A 21,656-nucleotide genomic window follows, 5' to 3' on the forward strand; every position below is an offset into this window, starting at 1 on the left:
CAGACTTTTGTACACAAGCACGTGTATCTCGAGGATAGAGTCTGTAGGTTACTTTCATCTGGTTTTCAAAGGGGTCTGTAAATCAAAAGATATCCAGATGAGAGAGCAGGGAGAGGGGAAGGGGAGCAAAAGCAGAGACTGCAAATATTAATAGCAGATAAAAATACAGGCCAGGGCCTCCTGCTGCTGAGGGGACATAAATAACCTCTTGTCCCACCTGCTTTCCAGTTCTTGAATTATGATCTCTAATCCATGAGGCCTTCATCTAGCCTGGGTTTCCTCTTTTTCCTATATAACCTGGGATTCTCCGGAGGCCTGACCCTACATGGCTAATATTTCTGCCCTCATTTCCTGATGGGCCTCCCTATATAATGTTATGTTCCCTGTCACCATTAGTACTAGCCACTTACTGGGATCACCTGAGTGAATTTCTTTGTTTCTTCAACCCAAAGAGCCACTGTACCAACCTCATCTACCAGCAGCATGGATGCATTTGGGGAAGGTAACACTGTGCCCTTGAGGCTGTGATCCCTTTCCTTGGGCACTCAGTTTTGTGGTCAGTACTTACATAATAAATGAGCTACTTACCAAGGTTGAGATGGAGAATGAAGAGGAAAAGGGCTAGTGAGATATTCTGTAGGAACAGGAATTGATAAGATCCCATGTCAGAAATAGTTTTTATCTTTCCCAGGCACTAAAACAGTCCATCCTCTATTTCTAAGATATTGTTAGAATTGTGATGGAGAATTCAGAAGAGTGGTTGATGGACCATGTTTGTGTTTGGGCTTGATTTAGTATTTAGTGAGATAAATGCTATATAAAAGGATTGATTTAAAATTGATAAGAGCGGATGATAGGAAATATTATATTATCTGAAAATACTGAAACAGATTGGATTTTCTTCCCTGAGAGTTTTGAAAAACAAAATCAATGACAAAGAGAATGTTGATTGTCATGAAAGAAGTATATGACCTTCATACCTCAGAGACAGGGAGAGGGTGGACCATCTCAGCTTTTTTGACCTAAATCTATGAAAACTGAGACCAAGGTGGTGATAATGAGTTTAGTTTTTTTTTTTTTGTTAGACAGGTAATAGTTACTTTTGTAAGTTGGAGCTATCCATGTTTAATTTTATTTGAGCAGTAATTTTCCTAGGGACTTGCTGCTGCTTATTGCATGTTTGGCTACCAAAGTTTTGAACTTGTTTTGTAAACAAAACTATGGTGAAGGAGAGAATAGAAAATCAAATATTAGAAAATATGTATTTTGTTTTTTTACTAATTCCCAAATAAAGTTATTGTTTTCATTAATAATTTTTTAAGGAGCCATAATAATAAATTTAAACATGAAAGTCAGAAATGTGCAACTTATTTAAACCATAACTGGCTATACTTCTCTCAGTGGGAAGAATTTAAGTGCTGCTTGGCCACCTTGATAGGCAATACTTAGAGGGAGTTTGGGAAGAATAAGGACCTTCCCCCTCTACCCCTGTATTTCTCTTCTTTGTTACCATTTATTGATTTTTTAAAAAATTTTCTTCCCATCTGTTTTGTGTAAACCGAGGAAAAGTTACAAAAGACACCTGTGGGGTACTTGTGTGCCTTTTATGTTGTCTTGGAGTCAGCATTTTGTAGCTACATATTTTAGTTAAGAATTTGGAATAAAGTTCAGAGAAGAGAAATTTCTGCCTTCTCTGTATTCAAGGTCTTACATTGCAGTATAGCACCATGTAGTTGTACTGCTCCTAGCTCACAAGGAAAACACCATGAGAAAGATAGATCTTTTTTATATTTTTGGGGGATATGGGATTTTAGAAAGAAGAATCTAGAGAGATGGTTAAGTATTTTTATTGCCTTAGTTTAGGCTAAATCTAATAAATCCATTCCCAGGAGCTTTATTGAATTCTTTGTTAGGGTCAGCTTAGTAGGGTTGGTAAATCTTGTATGAGAGTCTGGTAAGCAGTTTTACTTGTTTTCTAAACATGGGGTATATTTTTGCTTTTGTTAATTCTCCTCTGCTTGGGAAACCTTGCCATTCTCAGACCTGGCCCAAGACCTTCAATTAATATTCCAAGTAAGATCATAAGTTCCATATTATTACATTTCAATTAATATTCAAATAATAGCCTTCCTTTTATTGCACTATTTTTTTGAAAATATTTTCAAACTTTCAGAAAAGTTACAAGAATAAAAATGGTACAGAGAATACCTATACAGTATACCCTTCTCTCAGATTTCCCTATTGGTAATGTTTTACCCCATTTGCTGTATCTGTTGTTCCTTCTGTCCCCCTCTCTTCTTCCCCTCCCCTCTGTTTATATGCATAGATATGTGAATGTGTGTGTTTGTGCACTTACACATACACACATACTATTTTTTGAACCATTTTAAAGTAAGTTGAATATATTGTGGTCCTTTACTTCAAAATATTATAATTTGTATTTGCCAAGAATGGAGAAATTCTGTTATAAATTACATTATAGTTATCAATTTCAGTAAATTTAACATCAGTACAAAACTTTAATCTACTGTTACTGTTCCAGTTTTGTCATTTGACCCATAGTGTCCTTTATAACATTAAATGGTAGACTTTTTAAAAAAATTTTTAATCTTAGGGTTATACACTAAATGGAGAGATGTTGATTTAAATAGGAAGAAGGTGTTGATGTTTCAGTTCTACTAATCCTGTTTAATATTCCAGAACTTTGCTCTTAAAAAGACATACTTAGCAGTTGCCCCCAAAATCTGAAGAACTTTGAACAGGATTTTTAAATTACATTACATAGGACCAAATAATTTATGTATGCTTATTAAGCAAAGGAATAGATATTTAAGAAAGTATCAAAATTCTTCTGTAATAAAACCTTGTTTTATCCAAAATACTGAGCATACATTTTTAACAGTTATTCTTTTTAGAAAGTCCACTCTTTTTGTGGTTCTTACTGGTTAATTGGACATCATTGGTTCAGCCTTAAGTAAACCTTCCTCACATTAGGTGCAATGAAGACATTCCAGTCTTAATCTTTCTTGGCATTTTGCTGTTGACCGCTAGCCTCGGGGAACATTCTTTTCCCTGACTTCCCTAATTGCACACACTCCTGGTTTCCCTCTGTTTCTGTGGCTGCTCTTTCTCATCCTTGCCAGCCCTTCCTGTTTGCCCCTTGAGCGATGTGTCCATACTTTTCCACTTCATTCCATAACTTTTTCTCTTGATCAGTAAGTCCCCAAGTACCTTTTGGGTGTCCAAGAGATCAAAACTGTCTTCATAATGATGCTAAGGTGTTATTTGCCTTTTTCCCTGTTGACATTTGCACTGAGTATACAAAGGCAATTGGGGGAAACTGTTAGTGCCAAGGCATGGAAACATGACCAGTAGTTGCGGTACACTTGCAATAAAAATAATGCCAGTTTTACTTAAGAATTTCCTTGATGAAGCGCAGTAAAAGTTATTTTATTTAATTAAAAGTATATATGGTTTTTTATATATTCTATGTGATGAAATGGGTAGTATGTGTAAAGCATTTCTGCTGTATCCCAGAGTACAAAACCTGTCTCAGGAAAAGCACTTGTGCAATTGAGTTGCAGGGTGAACTTTGCTCTTGCCATTGGATACTTTTTATTTTTCTTTGAGATAGGGTCTCTGTCACCCAAGCTAGAGTGCAGTGGTGTCATCATAGCTCACTGCAACCTCAAGCTCCTGGGCTTAAGCATTCCTCCTGCCTCAACCTCCCGCTACAGGCATGCACCACCACTGCCTGCTAATTTTTTAATTTTTTGTAGAGATGGGGTCTTGCTGTTGCCCAGGCTGGTCTTGAACTCCTGGCCTCAAGCGATCCTTCTGCCTTGGCCTCCCAAAGTGCTGGGATTACAGGTGTGAGCCACCCTGCCCCTCCTGAATGCCTTTTTTACTTGAAAGAACAACTGACAGACTTGGATATTCAGACTTGGCTATTTGGCAGACGTTTTTCTCAAAACGAATGAAGTGAATTTGTCACTTCAAGGAAAACAGTTGACAGTGTTTGTTGCCAAATTTGAGCTGTCATTTATCAGTGTTTAAGTATTGAAGAACTTGTATCCCTCACTGTGGACCTGACCCTTTCCAGTACTTAAAGACTCTTGTGATGAGATCAGTGATGATATTAGAAAACGTGATTGATAACTGACCATTGAAACATGTCAACATTTGGAAGATCTGCCTAACTCAGTAAATCATTATTTTTCAAATGACTGCTACATTATGTTACAGATCATAAACAGGTAAAAGATCAGCTAAAAGTGCAAGATACATTAAAAGATTTTAGTATAATAGAGTAGAAAAAAGTTAATCGATACAACTTTAGATTTTACATTGTAAATAACCTTTAAGATATTATTCGTGGAAACTGCTAGTGGAATTTTGATGTGGTATCCAAGAATATTTACTGTTACATAAAAAGGTTACTGAGTACTCCTTCCTTTTGCAACTGTATTGTGTAGATGTATGAATTTTCCCACATACTATAATGGGCATTTTCTATGAACTCACCACTGCTAGTCCTGTCTACTTTGGAGAAGGTGGCTTTTGCTATAAATTATTTTACAATATTTATAGTTGAAGATACCAAGCAGGTTATGATTAAATAGGTCTAACAGTATTACCAAACAGTTTACAAGCCTTCAATCTCTTTGCATTAGTAGGATTTGAGAATGCATGCTCGTATGCATCCATGGTTGCCACTTCAGTGTTAAATCACAGGCCATATTAACGTGCCTCACTCTTCTAGTCCTCTTAGATCCTAGAATCTTGCTGTTGGACCCCGTCTTCTGTTGGAGTTGCTATTGATTGAGTTGTAACCTGCTGTTACTGTCTACTTGCCTGGACTGCTTCTAGTTCTTTTCTGGAATCTTCTCTAGATGATCTGCCGAGTTGGATATCTGGCCATCCATAGTCTGGACTGTTTGTCACACACAAGTCAACCTCAGATTGGGACAATGGCTTTAAAAACATCACATTTTATATATTTAATTTGGAAAACATTGTGGGAAATGTTACCTTCTTTGTACATTTATAAATTCATTGTAATAGGACAATTTAAAAAAAATATTTTTATTGAAACATAAGCATGGAAAAGTGTACAAATGTATATCTCTATGAATATCACAAGATAAACAGACTCATAGGTCCCCAGTTGTCTTCTGGGAATTGAAATTTCTCTCCCTGGCAATTATATTCCTTTATAGTAGGGGTCTGCAGACTTTTTCTCTAACGGGTCAGATAGTAAATACTTTAGGCTTTGCAGCCTTGTGGTCTGCCATGGTAGCCAAAGCAGCCACAGACAGTATATAAACAAATGGGGATAGCTGTGTTCCAGTAAAACTTTATGGACATTGAAATTTTAATGTCATAATTTTCATGTCACAAAATATTCTTTTTATTTTCAACCATTAAAAAATATAAAAGCCATTCTTAGAGAAACAAGCAGCGGACCAAATTTGGCCCATAGGCCATAGTTAGTTTGCTGTCTCTTACTTTACAGTCTGCTGTTACCTACTTTCGGCTTCTGTGAATCCAGCCTATACATGTCTCAGTTAATGTCGTCATCATCTAGTACATTATAGCTATTCTACAATGACAAAACTCAACTATAAGGACAATTTGTTATGTGAACCTCAATGATAAAATTGCCCTGGTGTTCTAGAACATGTATTACCAACTTGGGATACAAATTTTTAAATGGACTCTTACCTACATAAATTACATTTAAATTTATACTATATGAAGCAAGTACTAAACAGTGGTTTGGTTACCTTTGGTTACTCTTCCTTTCTTTTTAAATTTAACTTTCCAGATACTTAACCAGTTTAAAATTATTCTGAATTTAAAGGATTATATAGCATAGTTTGTCAGTCACAAAATAACTCTGTTTTGAGTGCTTTAAAGTGCTAAAAAGTTGCTAAAAGCTACTTATTGTCACCTACATGATAGTATCTTATAATAGAAAAAGCAAATATTTAATTCAGCTGGCATTTACTGAGGCTGCTGTGTATGAGGCACTTTAAGGACCTGTGTTAATCCCCCTATTGGTGCTGATGACATAGACATAGGCCCTGTCTTCAGGGAGTTCTTAGAATAAAGATTTGAAAAATATCTTGCAATATTGGATTGGTAAGTTCTAGAAAAAAAGAACAAAATACTGAGGAGCATGGATGTGTGCTGAGGGTAGGGTAGAGAGAAGTATGTATTTGTTGAATCTGTTGTTCCCTGCAAATTTTTAAAATTTCAAACCTAAGAAAAGTTGGAAGAATAGTACAGTGAATACCCATATACCTTCACCTGAAGTCACCAGTTATCAGCATCTTGCACATTTGCTTTATTTCTTTGTATAAATTGCACATATAAGTGTTTGTGTGTATTTTTTCTGCTAATCCATTTGAAAGTCAAGTTTCAGACATCCTGACATTTCATCCCCAAGTACTTTAGCATGGTATCCTAAGAACAGGGATATTCTCATACTTAACTGCAACACCATTATCACTCTCAAGAAATTCTTAATATCCCTACAATAATATAATCAAACTTATAGTTCATATTCAAATTTTTCACTTGCCCCAGTAATGCCCTTTGTTTTTTTCCCCTCAATCCTGGTTTTAGTCAAGAATTACATAGTTCATTTATTATGGTTTTTTAAAAAATATTATGGTTTTAAAAAATATATGGTTTTTTACATTATTTAGAACTGTGACTTTGCTTTCTGTGCTTTCACAACATCAACATTTTTGAAGAGTTCAGTTCCCATAGTTTGAATTTGTCTGATTTTTTCTTCATAATTTTATTCAGGTTAATCATTTTTGGCAGGAGTACTACCCAGCTGATGCTGTGTCAGTCTCAGGACATCACATTAGGAGTCCCTTATTGTCAGTTTGTCCCAGTATCAGTGATGTTACATTTGCTCACTTGGTTAAGGTGGCATCTGCCAGACCCTCCTCTTTAAAGCTGCTTTTTCGCTTTGCAATTAGTAAGTCATCTGTGGGGTTTTCCCACAACCTTTTACCCAATGGTAGATTATTTTTGTTTTTCATAGTTTCTCCTGAACATTAGGATTTTTAAAACATTCTAAATTCCCATTGTTTATAAATGTTTAAAATATAAGACCAGGCTCAGTGACTCACACCTGTAATCTCAGCACTTTTGGAGGCCAGGGTGAGAGGATTGCTTGAGGCCAGGAGTTCTAGAGCAGCCTGGGCAACATAGTAAGACCCTGTCTCTATGAAAAATTTTTTTAAAAAATTAGCTGGGCGTAGTGATGTGTGCCTATAGTCCCAGCTACTTGGAAGGCTGAGACAGAAGGATTGCTTAAGCCCAGGAATTCGAGGTTATAATGAGCTATGATCAGGCCACTGCCTCCAGCCATGGTGACACAGCAAGACTCTGTCTCTAAAAAAAATTTATAATAAAAATTTTAAAAACAGTATATAAATAAATATCTGTGCATTATTTTAATTAAAAACTGTTGAAAGTTGGACTGTAAATACATTTTCTTATAGAATTTAAACATTTTTACTTACCATTTTACCAGGAGAAAGGAGAGTTAAGACCTAGTTCTCAGACATGGAAGAGCTGAGTTCAAATCTTGATTTCATGGCTTATGTACAGCTCTTATAAACTGCAGTGTCTTCATCAATAAAATGGGGATAATAATCATCACTCCTTATAGGATAATTATGAAGATTAATGAGGTAGCACATGTAAAGCAGTTAGTGTAATGCTCGGCTCCTAGTAACCACTCAGTAAATAGTAGCTTATTGTTATTTTGTTAATACTGAAATTATTTTAATTACATACATAAATATAATCTTTCCTTAAAATTAGTAACTTCACGTTATAGAAAGAAAGAATTAAACACTTGCTTATTTTATTTGGACTTAATGCTCCCAATACATTTGATTTATTCTAGGTTTTAGATATTTTTTTAATATGCCCTTCAATTAGGGCTAGATATTTTGCTAAAAGTGCTTTGGAAAGCTTACTTTTAATTGTGTCTTGTGTGATTCTTTGCATGGTGTAAGTGTTTCATGCTGTTACTACACAAAGAGGAGACACAGATGCTCATAGATCATACTGTTCCTGGAGACTAAAGTTAAATAACTGATGTAAGCTTAATTTATTTATTTAGTGATAGATTTTCAGATCCATTGCTCACAAACACAGTGAAGTCTGTGGATAGTTAAAACTCCTTTAATAAATAGTTTCTGTGAAGATAAAAAAGAAGTTACCAAGCATGGAAGCGATCATAAACGACTAGGGTTATATTAGAAACACTCAGAAGATAACTTAATTTGGCTCCCACTGGCGAAAATGTGGATGATTTGAGCATCAAAAAGGATAAACTACTCTAGATTCAAACACATTAAATATCTGTAGATTTAGAGCTCATAATAATACTAAAAAATTGTTGCTAGAATGTGTGCTATGTACCATGTTGTATTACTTCAGTGCTGCACCACCAGAAGCTGATAGATCAACGGCTGATAGAGCACCAGCCTGTAGCTCAACTGCTTCCAAACATTCTCAATGCTCCAAACTTTCAAGCTCAAAACTATAATCATCTCTCTGACTAATACCATAATTTCAGGCTCTCCATAACAGTAACTTATCAGAATTACACTTTACCACATCTGGAAGTTGTAGATTTCAGCTTCCATTTCATTTATACTATTTTCAGAGAGTTCTGATGTGGTAAACTGATAATTACACTATTTTGTTAAAGGATGGAAGGGTGATGACTGTCTCCTTAAAATTTTAGGGAAGTGCATTTTTTGTGTAAAGTACAAGATAGGTGCCATTATAGAAGAATTTTATTTTAGTGGGGTAGCCATTGAAAACTCTCCTTTCATACACATATAGTTTAAAATTAAGCCCAAAATTAAGTCCTAAGTAACACTTTCAAATCATGTATGAAAATATTAAAGATTTTACATCTCCTTGCATCTTAAAGTTTTTTTGCATTTGATGCGTATGTGGTTTTGTATTGAGCTAAAAAAGAGACAAAATTACAACATTTACAGAGATACTAATGATACGATCTTGAGGATCTTTATAACTGTAAATTCTGTCTATGCTAACAATGTGGTTAATTGAGTTTGGACAAATATGGTATTTTAGGCTGGATGTTACATAAGGAGTGAAGAAGTAAGGTTTTCCAAGTTGTCATCCAAAATTTCTTGGTGTTTGTAACATAGTACATTTTTCACAATAATTTAAAATTCTGTGAAATTAATTGATTTGAATAAGTTGCAGATGTCATGTTTATCATAGTTACATGAATGACCATTTTTAGAAAAGGAGAAAATAATCTGCTAGGTATACTGCGAACTTGCTGAAGGTAGGTGCTCCACAAAACCTGGTACATTAACTTTCTACCCAGTGCTTCCTTGCAGAAACACACAGAATGCTGATGGCATCCAAGGGGATAGGATGTAAATTCTCCCAGAATCCCTGCTGCTGCACAGTTGAGGGAGGAAGGGTTATCCTTAAACTTGAAGCATTTAAGTCATTTGTGATGAATTTTCCATCAGGCAGAAAAAAAGGACTGATTACCAAAGATCACACCCCTGGGATAAATATGAGGTTATAGCTAACTTCTTATTTCCCTCAGGGGTGTAATTAAACAAACCTTTACGATTAAGGTTTTCAGGAATTGAAAAATGTTTTCTGTTTTCATATTCTGGAAAAAATAATAGCTCCAGTTGATACATGATTAAAGACAGTTTACTGACTTTATTAAAGATGTATATTTATTGGGAACTGTTTTTTAGCATTGTTTGATTCAAGGCATGTCAATTTTAAAAAGAATGTTGAAAAGTAAAACCAATAATGTTTCTAAAGGGCAAGATCCCAAATGATTCTGATTAGGCAAATCTTCAAAAACAGGAACATAGGACATTGCTGATGCAATTTAGGAGTTCATACTGTATCTGATTTTAGCTTGGGAATTTTAACAGAGAAAGAATATTAAGATCAAGGTTCTAGTAATCAAGGTTACTAGTAATTAACCTTGATCAAGTCACTGAACTTTTCTGTCTCTCCCCTCTTCCTTTTTTAAAATATTTAGATGAAAGTGGATACTAACTGGGGAGGTCTGGGTTCTTCTAGTTTTAAGATTCTCTGGTTCTATCTTTTTTAAAAATAAAATTCTACAGAATTCTGTTTAATTCAATAAATATTCAGTAAATATTATTGAGAACTCAGTCCATACAAGGAATTCTACATAGGCATAAGAAATCCATAGAAATGATGTGCTCCCAGCTTTTAGGAAACTCCAAGTTGGATTTGGGGTAGGGAGCAGAGGGGGAGGTGTGATATTGCAAAAGTAAGAGAAACTGCATATAAACAACTCCAATTGATTGTATTAATTTCTAGAACAGGCTTCTGTGGAAGTCCAGATATCTCCTAAAGATGTCAACCTTGACATCTAAAATTAGATTTTCCTATTGCACTGGTATACTTTTTCTTCATAGCATTTGCCATACTTTGTAATAATGTGTTTCTGTAGGATTATTTCCTAAAAGTCTGTCTCCCCTTTTGAGCTAGAAGGTCCCTGAGAACTGAAACTGGAAGTTTTATTATTCACCGTGGCATGCCCAGCACCTTAGCATGGAGCCTGGAAGATGGTAGGCTGTTTGTAGGAATGACAGCACAGGGTATGATTCAGCCTGGGGAAGGGAGCAGTTGGTGGTGAGGTGAAGCAGAGTCCAAGGAAGGCTTGGGAAAGAAAGAGTAGGCAGTATGTAGGTTAGGTTTTGAAAATGGCATAGGCATTCAGACCAAATAGGTAGCCATACCAGGCAGGAGATAGCCTGTGTCTAGCTGTGAGTGCCTTGGGTGAGTGTGTTGGGGGGTAATAAAGTAGACTGAAAAACAAATTTTTTGCCATGCACTCATTCATGGTATAGGCATCTCTAAACCAGGGAGCTCTGGCAAGAGGTCTATGAATCCATTGCACACTGTGGATATAGACTAAGGAAATACACATGTGAGTACAGTACTGTTACTTTACAATCATATACAGGTTCTGTTGTGATTAGTAATATCCAGACTCATTTAAAAGCGTTAATGAATTTGTACTGGTATTTATCTCATGTAATTTCTCATCAGCTGGAACAGAAGTTACAAAAGAGGCCCATGAATTTTTTTTTTTTTTACTTTAAAGAGGGATCATTCTATTTTCCTATGGGTATTGGAGAGCCAGTGAAGGGTTTTAAGTAGGGAATTTACAGGATCAGGTCTCTCTAGTAGCAGAAGGATGGATTCGAGGGGGAGAACTTGAAATCAGACCCTGTCACTGTCATCTGCCTCAACTAGGGTAATGGCAGAACCAGTGATTCTAAGCCATATTTTCTAAGTCATAGCCTAAAAAGCAAATAAACACCTAAATTGATTTCTTCGTACCAACATGGAGAATGCCAGATTTATACATATATGCACATAAGTATATGTATATTTAATCTTTAACAGAAATTAAAGAAGCTTTGGGCTTTACTTTTTCTCTTTATATTATCTTCTTTGTCTTTATCTTTTATTCTATTTCTTTTTTTTAATCCTTTTCAACTTATGACCCTTCAGTCTGAAATTAAATTTGGGCTGTAAGTCGACTCCCTGAATCTTTTCTTCACAAGCTTTCTTTGTATTTTTTAGAAGAGAAAAGATTAAGTCAGTGTTTCCAAAATAAAAGCAAAGATTGTGATTAAAACTGAATTAAATTCTTTATTCTCTATTATTTGTTAATAGTAAAATAAATAGGTCAGTCTTAAAGAAGCTTTAAAGTAAGTCCTAGAGCCTTTGAGAGCCCTTGGATTTTAATTAAAGAAACACAGAATACCATCACTTTCTGTTTGTCAGTGGAAAAAATATGTATTTTTAAATTTTCAAAGCTTAGCCCAGCAGCACATGGAGTACATCTGTTGGCTTTCAGAATTTGAGGAACACAAACGGATTCAGATGTTTAGGTCCTTTGTCTTTACTGGTCTCAGCTCACCTCGCCAACTGAGCATGGCACAATCCAAACACAGTTTTTGAAAACAGGGCAGCTAGAGTTACTTCTAAAGCACTCTCTTGGGGACTGATAAAGTCAATCTCTGTTTATGTAATGAAATCAGGGAGCAAGGGGTCTGCTGTAGTACTTTGCGGATGGGATTCCATTGGTGTTGTCTTTCAGGGAAAAGACTGGATTTAATAAGCCCTTATTCTTACTCTCTTTCTCTGGGGGTACAGCTTACTCTAATGGATTATGTTGAACTATTTTTGTTTATGTAGTGTTAGAGCTTCTCTTTAAGCAATTGGTTTTAGTAAAATCAATTGCTTTATTGTGAAAAATTGGGATACCAATACCAACTTTACCCAATAAAAGACTTAAATGTCTAGTTAATCTTTCTTTTTTGTTCAGTGCTACTGGTGTCCTGTGTGTGTGTGTGTGTGTGTGTGTGTGTGTGTGTGTGTGTATTTAAATAATATTGTCTTTTTGGTGTACTTATATTTTAATTTAACTTGAACTTTCAAAACAAACTGCTGGTTTAGGCTCTTCTCTAATACTCACAAAATCCTTCCTATTTCTCAAAATATTTATAAAGTATTCTTGAAAGTGAAATCTCATAAAGATCTTTGGTTCAGGACCAGAGTTCAAAGGAAAGACCGTTTGGTTTTGATTTGCAAACTGTAAAAACAAAATACCCTCAAAATGTCAGGGTGTGAATTGGTAACTTCAATTTTATTGCAATCTGCCAAGCCCATCCCCAGATGTTTCCAATTAAAAGCCAAGAATGCTAACTTGGGTGAATGTCATATGAAAGTATTTCTTCACTTTTCTGACTTTTTTTCTGAGAAAAACAACAAAGTCTCAAATCTTTTAACTTTAATTAAAGAAATAACTCCTCATTTCCATGTTATTTAAACTTATACAAAGAAAAATGTAATATTCAAAGGGAATTCTTATATGTCAGATTTGTAAACATACATGGTTCTGAATACATAGGGCTTCACATATGTCTTCTTATAAAGGCCAAAAAGAAAAAGAAAAAAGATTTTTAAAAAAAGATATTAAAGCCCTTTAAAATTAAAATCGGGTATTTCTGGATTTGTTATAATCAAAGAATGGACCTTTTAATGTGAATTTGTTTAAAAAGAAGTGGTTAGTAATTTCAGTGCTTTGGGGTTGTTATAGAATTTTCCATCATAATATAAAAAATTTTTATTTTATTTCTGACCAGTTGTACATTTAATTATAAGAAGTACTTCTGTGGAAATGTAGAAAGATAGGAAGTTGTAGTGAGATAAAAGAAACCATAATATAATTTAAAAACCATGAGTTTCATAATATTTCTCCAGATAACACCAAGTCATAGTTGGATCCATTCTTGAACTTGAAAGTTGCTTTAAATACGTCGTTCTGTATTAAGAGGGAAGATACTGGCAATAAATTTGAATTTAGGGAAATTGGCATTTGTTCAGAGAAAAGATGGAGTTCCTCTTTATAACTAACCTAACATTAACATTTTGAATGCAAAGTTAAAGATACATTTATTTTTGAATTTTCCCCAAACCATAGACACAGGACCACATATTAATTGCAAAGATGAAACAGTTGTTTCTCATTTCATCTCCTATTTGGTGCAGTTTTGATGGACATGTATTTGGGAGCTCAGGAGAGCGACAGCTCTGTAGGTCTTGGACCTGTATTTGGTGTTGGTGAGTGAGTGCCTAGTTTTGTTTTTTTTTTTGCTACTCAGCCTTTAAGGCATGCTGCAGAAGGGACATTTTTTGAGGAACACAAAGGTGAAAGAATCAGCTTTCACTGGAGCGCCACCAACAGCTCAGTTATAGTCCTTGTTGCTCTTGTCAGTACTGCTGTCAGTGGCAGCTCCTCTGTGCTTCCCCAGCGCCCTGGGCCCCCCCACCCTGCAGTTACAGGGCGCTGTGAGCAGCACTGGGACACAGCTACCTCCTCTCCCCCTAGCAGATAATGAGCACCTCACCAGGCTTATTTCCACTTTCCATCCTTGATGTCAAGTGGAGTTCCTGTGCATATTGAACTGAGTTGTGATCTTTAAGATTTTTAGAAGTTATTTTGAAAATACACAAAAGAATTGTGAATATTTTTAGCTTTAGGTATGGCATGAGAGTGGGAATCACGAATCTAGTTCTGAGTTCATCACTACTATTGCATGATCTTACTGTTTTCTCTGTACAGGGGAGGTCTGTTCTCATTACCTTTTTAAGTTACTGTGACATTTAACTTAGATTATATACAGAATTGTTGTGAGAACTATGTTCTTAACAAACGCAGGGGGAAATAATTATTATTGTCATTACCAACCAAAGTGGCACTGCTCAACTCTGCTAACAGATAAAGAGGTCCTTTCTCAAGTCACATTTCCCTCTTCTTGTTTTCCTAAGTGAAACTTAATATGAAAAGCTATGCTCTCTTTTGAATAGAAAATATTCTCAGCTTTGATGAAAAAAAAACTAAATTGACACGAGCCAGTAGTTTCTAACCTCCTTTAGTGTGAAAACACCCTTTACGATTTCAGCAACTCTTATAGACCATCTCATGATCATATACTTTTTGCATTTTGTGTTAATTCACTGAATTCCCAAAGATTGGGAACTATTCTTATATAATAAAAACATAGTGGAACTGCATAATAAATATGAATTCAGCAAATATTGATTGATTCATGTGTGCCATATTAATATGCAAGGCACAAGGTATTAAAGTAACATTGACTATGTTTAGGGAAAAGAAGTAGAAGTTGTATAAGTAGAGTATGCTAGATTAATTGTTCATCAATCTGTCAGTTATTTACTGAGCAGGTTTTAGAATACATTAGTGAACAAGTCAGACTAAAATCCTGGATCCTACAGTCTAACAAGGAGTTCCCTACAGATACAAATAAATAAGGGAATTAACAAGAATGTTAGAAGATGGTAAGCCCTATGGAAGAATAATTGGGAGATAGGTGGAGAATATGACACTCAACAAAAACTTAGGGGATGTGACAGAGTTAGCTGCGGGAATATCTGTATGACCAGAAGAGAGAATAGTCAGTGAGAATCCCTGAGGTGGAAACAGGGTGGCCAAGGTGGAACAGTAGAAAACCAGAAAGGTAACATGGGCCATGTCACCTGGGGCCTTATAGGCTGTGTTGTGTCTTTGAGTTTTACTCTGAGTCAAATAGGAAGTGTGACAATATGAGGAAATACTCCATTTTTAAGTGGACTGCCATACATTACTGGTGGCCAGGGGCTGGGGAGCGAGGGATTGGGGAGTGAATGTTAGTGAGTACTGGAGTTTCTTTTGGGGATGATGAAAATATTGTGGAATTAGATAGTGGTGATGGTTGTATAAACTTGTGAATATAATAAAAGTGCTGAATTTACACTTTAAAAAGGGTGAGTTTTATGGTATATGAATTACAGCAGCAAAAACATTGTAAAAAAATTGATTGTTAGGGCTTGCTAGAACCATTTTTTCTCCTCTGTATCAGTAGTATATTTAGCCTTTGAAAATTCAGATTTCTAAATAGTTATATCTTAACTGAGGGAAAGTCTCTTGATGTTATTTGCTTAGTTTTTAGTAGAATAAAAGATCTTCATCTAAAATTTTAAAGTATCTTTGCTGAAATTATTACTGATTGTGAAATCAAATTTTTCAACATAAATGTATCCTTTTATACTCTTTAAATACCTCTGTTCATTGTTATTCAGTAAGATAAAATGTGAAATGATTTTAACATCTGGCTATCAAAATGAATGTAGTTTTTAGGCTGAATTCTTGCTATAACATTTTGTTAAACCAAGATATTTTCCTTATAACTTATGTTGTGATTCTTTTATAGGATAGAAAATAAAATCAGTATGTTAATGCTCTTCAAATTATGGTCTAAAACATGCAAGTGAGAAGAATGTCTTTGTTCACTCAATTGACCAAAAATCAAAATTGCATGATCTCCCCTTCTGGAAGACACAGTCTTTTTTAATAGACATAAAACAGGAAATGTGTTTAGCTAGAGTTTTTTCTTTTCCTTTCCATGTTATAGATTTAATTTTGGTATTTCCTAGACTTTCATTCTATGACAACCTAGTAAAATTGATTGAAATATTATGTGGCCATATTTTAATTTTTTCCTCTTTATTTTGGTGAGGGGAAGTCTAGTATAATTTGGGTTTTACAAATAGTCTAAGTGGTTTTCATTAAAGAAAAAAACCATTGACTATTATAGGTCTACTTTGAGCAAAACATTAAATCTTGTATGGCAACTCAAAATATAGAGGCACTTAGCCAGTTTGTTTGGTTTTTTTATTTTTGCTTGTCAGTTAAAACAGTTTGTAAATAATTGCAGAAGTTGTAACAGTTTGGTGAAGTTATAAAAATCATAGGATTTGATGAACTTATTTTCCTTTGCAGACGTTCAATTGAGTGGTTATCTCTCACTGAAAAATGTTTGATTAACAATAAAAATTAAGCATCCCCTACTTTTAGGATTTTTAAAAGTTAGCTTTTAACTTTTTCGGGCATCTTACCTTGAGCTGCGCTATGCTATACAATAGCCTTCCCTCTTGAAATCGGGGCCTTTGCTGGGTAAGATTTCATTTTGTTCTTGTTGGATGGCTTTTTTGAGGGGTTACAGAGGGAGTCTAGAGCTCACCTTCTAAAATTGTAGATCAAATTGAAAGAACTCTCAAAAAAATTGTGAGATAAGCCCTGTCAGAACAATTACATTTTCAAAATTTTGAGTACTTTAGAAATCTGTGGTAACTCAGATTTCTTCTTATTTACAAAAAGTCAGGACCCTAGGAAAGAATTAATCTGCTTTTACCTTATTGTTCCAATCTGAATGAATGTACTTAGAGGTTGATTAAATATTTTTTCTTCTGACCTTGGGCAACTATGTCCAAATCCTTAAGTAATTACATTCTTAATACAAACATTTCTCATTTTCTTATATTAGCTGAAAAGGCAGGGTAGCTTTCAACCCCCTTTTTTTCATTTGTGTGATAGTGACTTTAAATTGAGCTTTAAGCACTTTTGTCATTTAACTCTCAACCAGCTTAGTTTAGAAAGCATAACATTTCAAAGTGGTTTATTTCATAAAACTCTGAATTCTTTGATGGCTTGCAAGATTATTTAAAGCGCTGAAATGAAGCCTGTACTTAGGAGAAAAATGTTTTAACTTGTAAAAATTTGATTTCAGATGATCAGCAGAAGTTAAAATGTGCATATTTATGGTCTTTCAGTGAAATAAACTAAGTATTTAAAGAGTTAAAAATAAGAAATCATTGTATAAGCAGGTATTACCTTCAAAGAACATTGTGAAAATTTAGAAACTTTGGACGGTTGTCCACTATCATACTTAATATAATTTGATGTCTACTTCATCTTCGTACAGCTCTGTCACTCCCAATAGATCGTGAATTATCTAGAGGCAAGCATTCATTCATCTTGTTGTTCCCAGGATCTAGTGCCTGTCACATAGTGAGAATTTATTTAATGTTCATTGACTAAAGTTTTTTGATTGTGAGCATCATTGTTAAATCCAGGCACTGGGTTCTGGTGGCTGTTGATGAATCTGCATGGAATATGTTAATAAGGAAAACTGGGTCTGTTTTAACCTTAAGGACTCAAAAGTTGAGGCCTGATTGCTCCCATCTCCACCCCCAGTACCTGACCTGTGCATATTAGCCAGCCAGCATACACAGTTCCACCTTAAAGTAGTGAATGGTGTCATTCGTATGTTTTAGGTCTTAGTTTGTTTTTAACAAAAGATGTAGACATTCTTGGGATTCTCTTTTATGTTTTGCCATCACAATAGTTAAGATATACCATTCCATTTTTATTACTATTTCCTTTGTCATGTTAGTGGTATTTTTGTACCAAATTTAGAATCCTAGAACAGTTAAGCAAACAAAGCCAGAAAATTCTGCAAATGAAGAGTAATGAGGGGGAATTAGATCTACCAGGTATTACAATATAATGTAAAACTTTAATAGTTAGAACTGTGTGGCAGTGCACATGACTAGATAGATCAGTATAACAGAATAAGTAGAAAGCTCAGAAAGAGATCTCACTATATATGTGGATTCAGTAAGTTATCAAAGAGGCATTTTAAATCAGTGGGGGAAATGAAGATTGTTCAAAAAACGATGCTGAGGCCACTGAGTAAACATCTGAAAGAAACCAGGTTGGATCCTTTCCTTATTCCTTATAACAAAATAAATTCCAGGTGGAGCATAAATGTAAATGTAAAATCAGGAAACCATAAATGTACTAGAAAAAAAAACAATGAAAGTATGTTTTTATATTTGGCAAAACCCAGATGCCATTTTAAAAAATGATAAATTTGATCACATATCAGATTTCCATATGGCAAAAGAAGGTGATGTACAAAGTCAAAAGACAGATAAACTTGAAAGATACAATGTATTTTACAGACTAAGGGTTTAATATATAAAGAGTTCCTTAATATATAAAGAGTTCTTTCAGTCAATAAGACCAGCAGTCTAACAACAAAATGGGCCAACTTTATGAAAAAGAAAATATGTAATACAAGTTCAAACCACAATGAAATGCCACTTTTTAGATTGACAAAGATTGAAAGTTATGATAGTGTACCGTTTTGGTAAGGATGTGGAGGAAATTAACTTGGAAACATAACATTGCTGATAAAAATGTAAAATGGCAGAGTGTCTACGGAAAATCATTTGGCACTATAAAAGTTAAAGCCCTTTTACCCAATAATTCCAATTTAAGGAATTTATCCTAGACACATTCACAAATAATGTATGTACAAGAATATTTGTATTTTATCAAGTGGCTCTATCATTTTAAACAAGTAATATCTAAGTTCCAGATAGTCCAAATCCTTGCCAAAATGTGTTTTTTCCATGTTTTTAAATGTAGGCATTCTAGTGGCTATGCAGTGGTAACTTGTTATGGTTTAAATTTGCATTTCTGGTAACTGATGATGTTGAATGTCTTTTTATGTGTTTATTAGGCATTTATTTAACATATATCTTTGGTGAATTGCCTAAATCACTTGCGTTTCTGAGAAAATTGAATCATTTGTGTTCTTATTATTGATTGTTAAAATGCTTTGTATGTTTTGGATGCAAGTCTGTTCTCTAATTTTTTGTCAGTATTTTCTCCCAGTGTTTGGCTTGTCTATTTATTATCTTAATTTTTTTTAAGACTGTGTAATTTTGATGAAGTATGATTCATCAGTTTTTTCTTTTATGGTTAGTGCTTTTAGTTTACTAAAAAATCTTTGTATACTCCAAGGTCAGGAAAATTTAGTCCTTTTTTTCTAGAAGTTTTATATCTTTAGCTTTTGTATTTAGCTTTGTTCCCCTTCAGATTTTTGAAATGGTCTGTAGCCAAGAAGGAAAAAGAAGATTTAGAACCACTGCTTTGGGATACTGTCTAATTTTTCAGATTTGTTAATAATATGGACAGTATCCCATCATGCTGTCCTTTTCCCCCAATAAAACAGTTTCTGAATTAATGGAGAGAATGACATTACTTTTGAAGAGAGAGATAGCAGTAGAATATCTGGCTTTATTACACTTCCTAAGTACATTATTAATTCTTTCCTAATTAATCCTATGTTATGAATTTTAATGTTAGACAAGTGTGTAGACCACCTGGAGCTGCCCCCCTTATTGATGGCCTTTTACTGCTACAGGGCAGTAAGGCATCAGCAACACAGTGAATGCTCCAAGAAAGTTAGAATCGAAGACCTGAGTTCTGGTCTTCATCCTTTTACCTGCTCCTGTTGGAATATAGGACAAAACTCTCCCTCTCTCCATTTCATCTGGAATAAAGACCCAAACATGATATTTGAGGTCCCCCAGAATCTGATCCCAGCCTACCTTTCCTTAGCTGCATTGCCTTGCTCTATCCTGTTACTCAGAGTTGTCTTCTACTTAGTCCTGCTCCGTCTTTGTTTATACTGTTCCCTTTATCGAAATTGTTCTCATTCCTTTTCTTCCTATCCTAGACTTAATCCCATCAATCTTTTAAGCCCCCAGTAAAACTCCGTGTCCTCCTTGAACCCTCTCCCAGCCACTCAAGTGGGAAATAATGTTTCCTCACATTTTGTTCATGTGCAGCCTCCCCGTTAGCTTACAGACTTCTGGATCTTCGAGTGCTGGTGGGGTGTGGTCATTACCGTGTATTTGCGATGCTTCGTGTAGTGACTCACATATAGCAGGCTTATCATAGAGCGCCTTTCTGATGAAAGCAACCTCACAGTGCTGAGCCTGGGAGCAGTATTTTTTGTAATTGGCTTTGCACTAGACAGTGGTTTTCAAACTCTGTGGTGTGACCCATTTGCTGTTTGTGAAAGCAATTTGGGTGGTTCAAGAGCATCATTTTAAAATAATGAAACAAAATAGAACATAACGGGTAAGCATCATATACTGAAAGCTTTGTTTCTATTTACATATGTGTTTACTAGGTTGTGATGTAGAATGTATTACTGTGGATTATAGTAAAAAAAACATTAAAAAACACTATTCATTCCTCTATAATGAATTTTAAAATTTAAAGAAGGGACATTTGGAATTTTAATTAAACTCAAAGAATATAAAACCTTGGTATTTATGAAAAATGTCACTAAATGCTTTCATGTAATTTCTGCCATCCTCTCTGTTGGTTATCTACCACATTACCTATAAGTGAATGATTTTTTTTCTTTAGCATCTTTTGGAAAGTTGAGCAGATTATTACAGATGTTTCTCTGAAATTTCTGTTCTGTTTTTTAAAGTTTATTGTACATTTATCAGTTTAGATTGCTTACAGAAGTATGTTGATAAGAAGTATGTTGATTTAATACATTAGAATGGAATGAATTTGTCAACTGAGTCTACAGGTTAACCACAAATTTTTAAATTTGTAATCAAGTACAGTGAAATTTCATTTTGGAAAATAAGTCCACTTTCTACAATGCTGTAAATGAAAAGAAATATTATGTTGTTATTAACTAGCATTTATAAGACAACTTGATTTTGAAGCTGGTTATTCTTAGCAGTCAGTTTAGCAAGAATCATGTTAAATATTTCTTCCAAAAAACAGTAAAAAAAAAACCCAACTCTAATCTGCCAAACCAACACAGGTGTCATAAATGGTAATGTGTTATTTTTTGGGAGCCTTAAGTCAAATGTGCGTTCTTGAGATGGGAAAGCAATCACTAAAAGGGTTGCTTAGTATTTACAATAAAGCTATTTCTGGTTGACTTTTGTTTAAGTTTGTGGAAGAAAAAGCTCCTTTCCTGGAGCTCTGGAACCCTGTATCTCAGGAGTTGCTGTGTTAGTAATGCCTGTGTCTTTTTCCTTCACTTCTCTAGGGTCAGTATAGACCTTCTGATTTGTTGTGTCCTGAAACATATGTTTGGGTACCCATTGAACAGTGCCTGCCTTCACTTGAAAACTCCAAATACTGCCGTTTCAACCAGGACCCAGAAGCAGGTATGTTTGGAGCAGAGCTCAGAGGAAATCATTGGCTTTATTTTATAATCCATGTGTGCGTGGCTGTTAACAGGGACCAGGTAGCTTCTTATATATTGCAGTGTGTATGTGTGTGTGTGTGTGTGTGTGTGTGTGTGTGTGTGTGTGTAAGATAGAAGAAG

The 21,656-nt window shown here is 34.8% G+C and overlaps 1 protein-coding gene across 5 annotated transcripts in view; it reads left to right on the forward strand.

The window, feature by feature from the left end:
- The window catches only part of ATE1 (arginyltransferase 1), a 117,346-nt gene that overhangs the window by 79,418 nt on the left and 16,272 nt on the right, over positions 1–21,656 (forward strand). For all 5 annotated transcript variants that reach the window (XM_045567768.1, XM_045567771.1, XM_045567766.1 and 2 more), the window contains one exon: positions 21,375–21,495. In XM_045567768.1, coding sequence (XP_045423724.1) covers positions 21,375–21,495 — 121 coding nt within the window. The remainder of the gene's footprint in view (positions 1–21,374; positions 21,496–21,656) is intronic.

Source organism: Lemur catta, chromosome 14 (assembly GCF_020740605.2).
Source record: "Lemur catta isolate mLemCat1 chromosome 14, mLemCat1.pri, whole genome shotgun sequence".
Taxonomy (NCBI): domain Eukaryota; kingdom Metazoa; phylum Chordata; class Mammalia; order Primates; family Lemuridae; genus Lemur; species Lemur catta.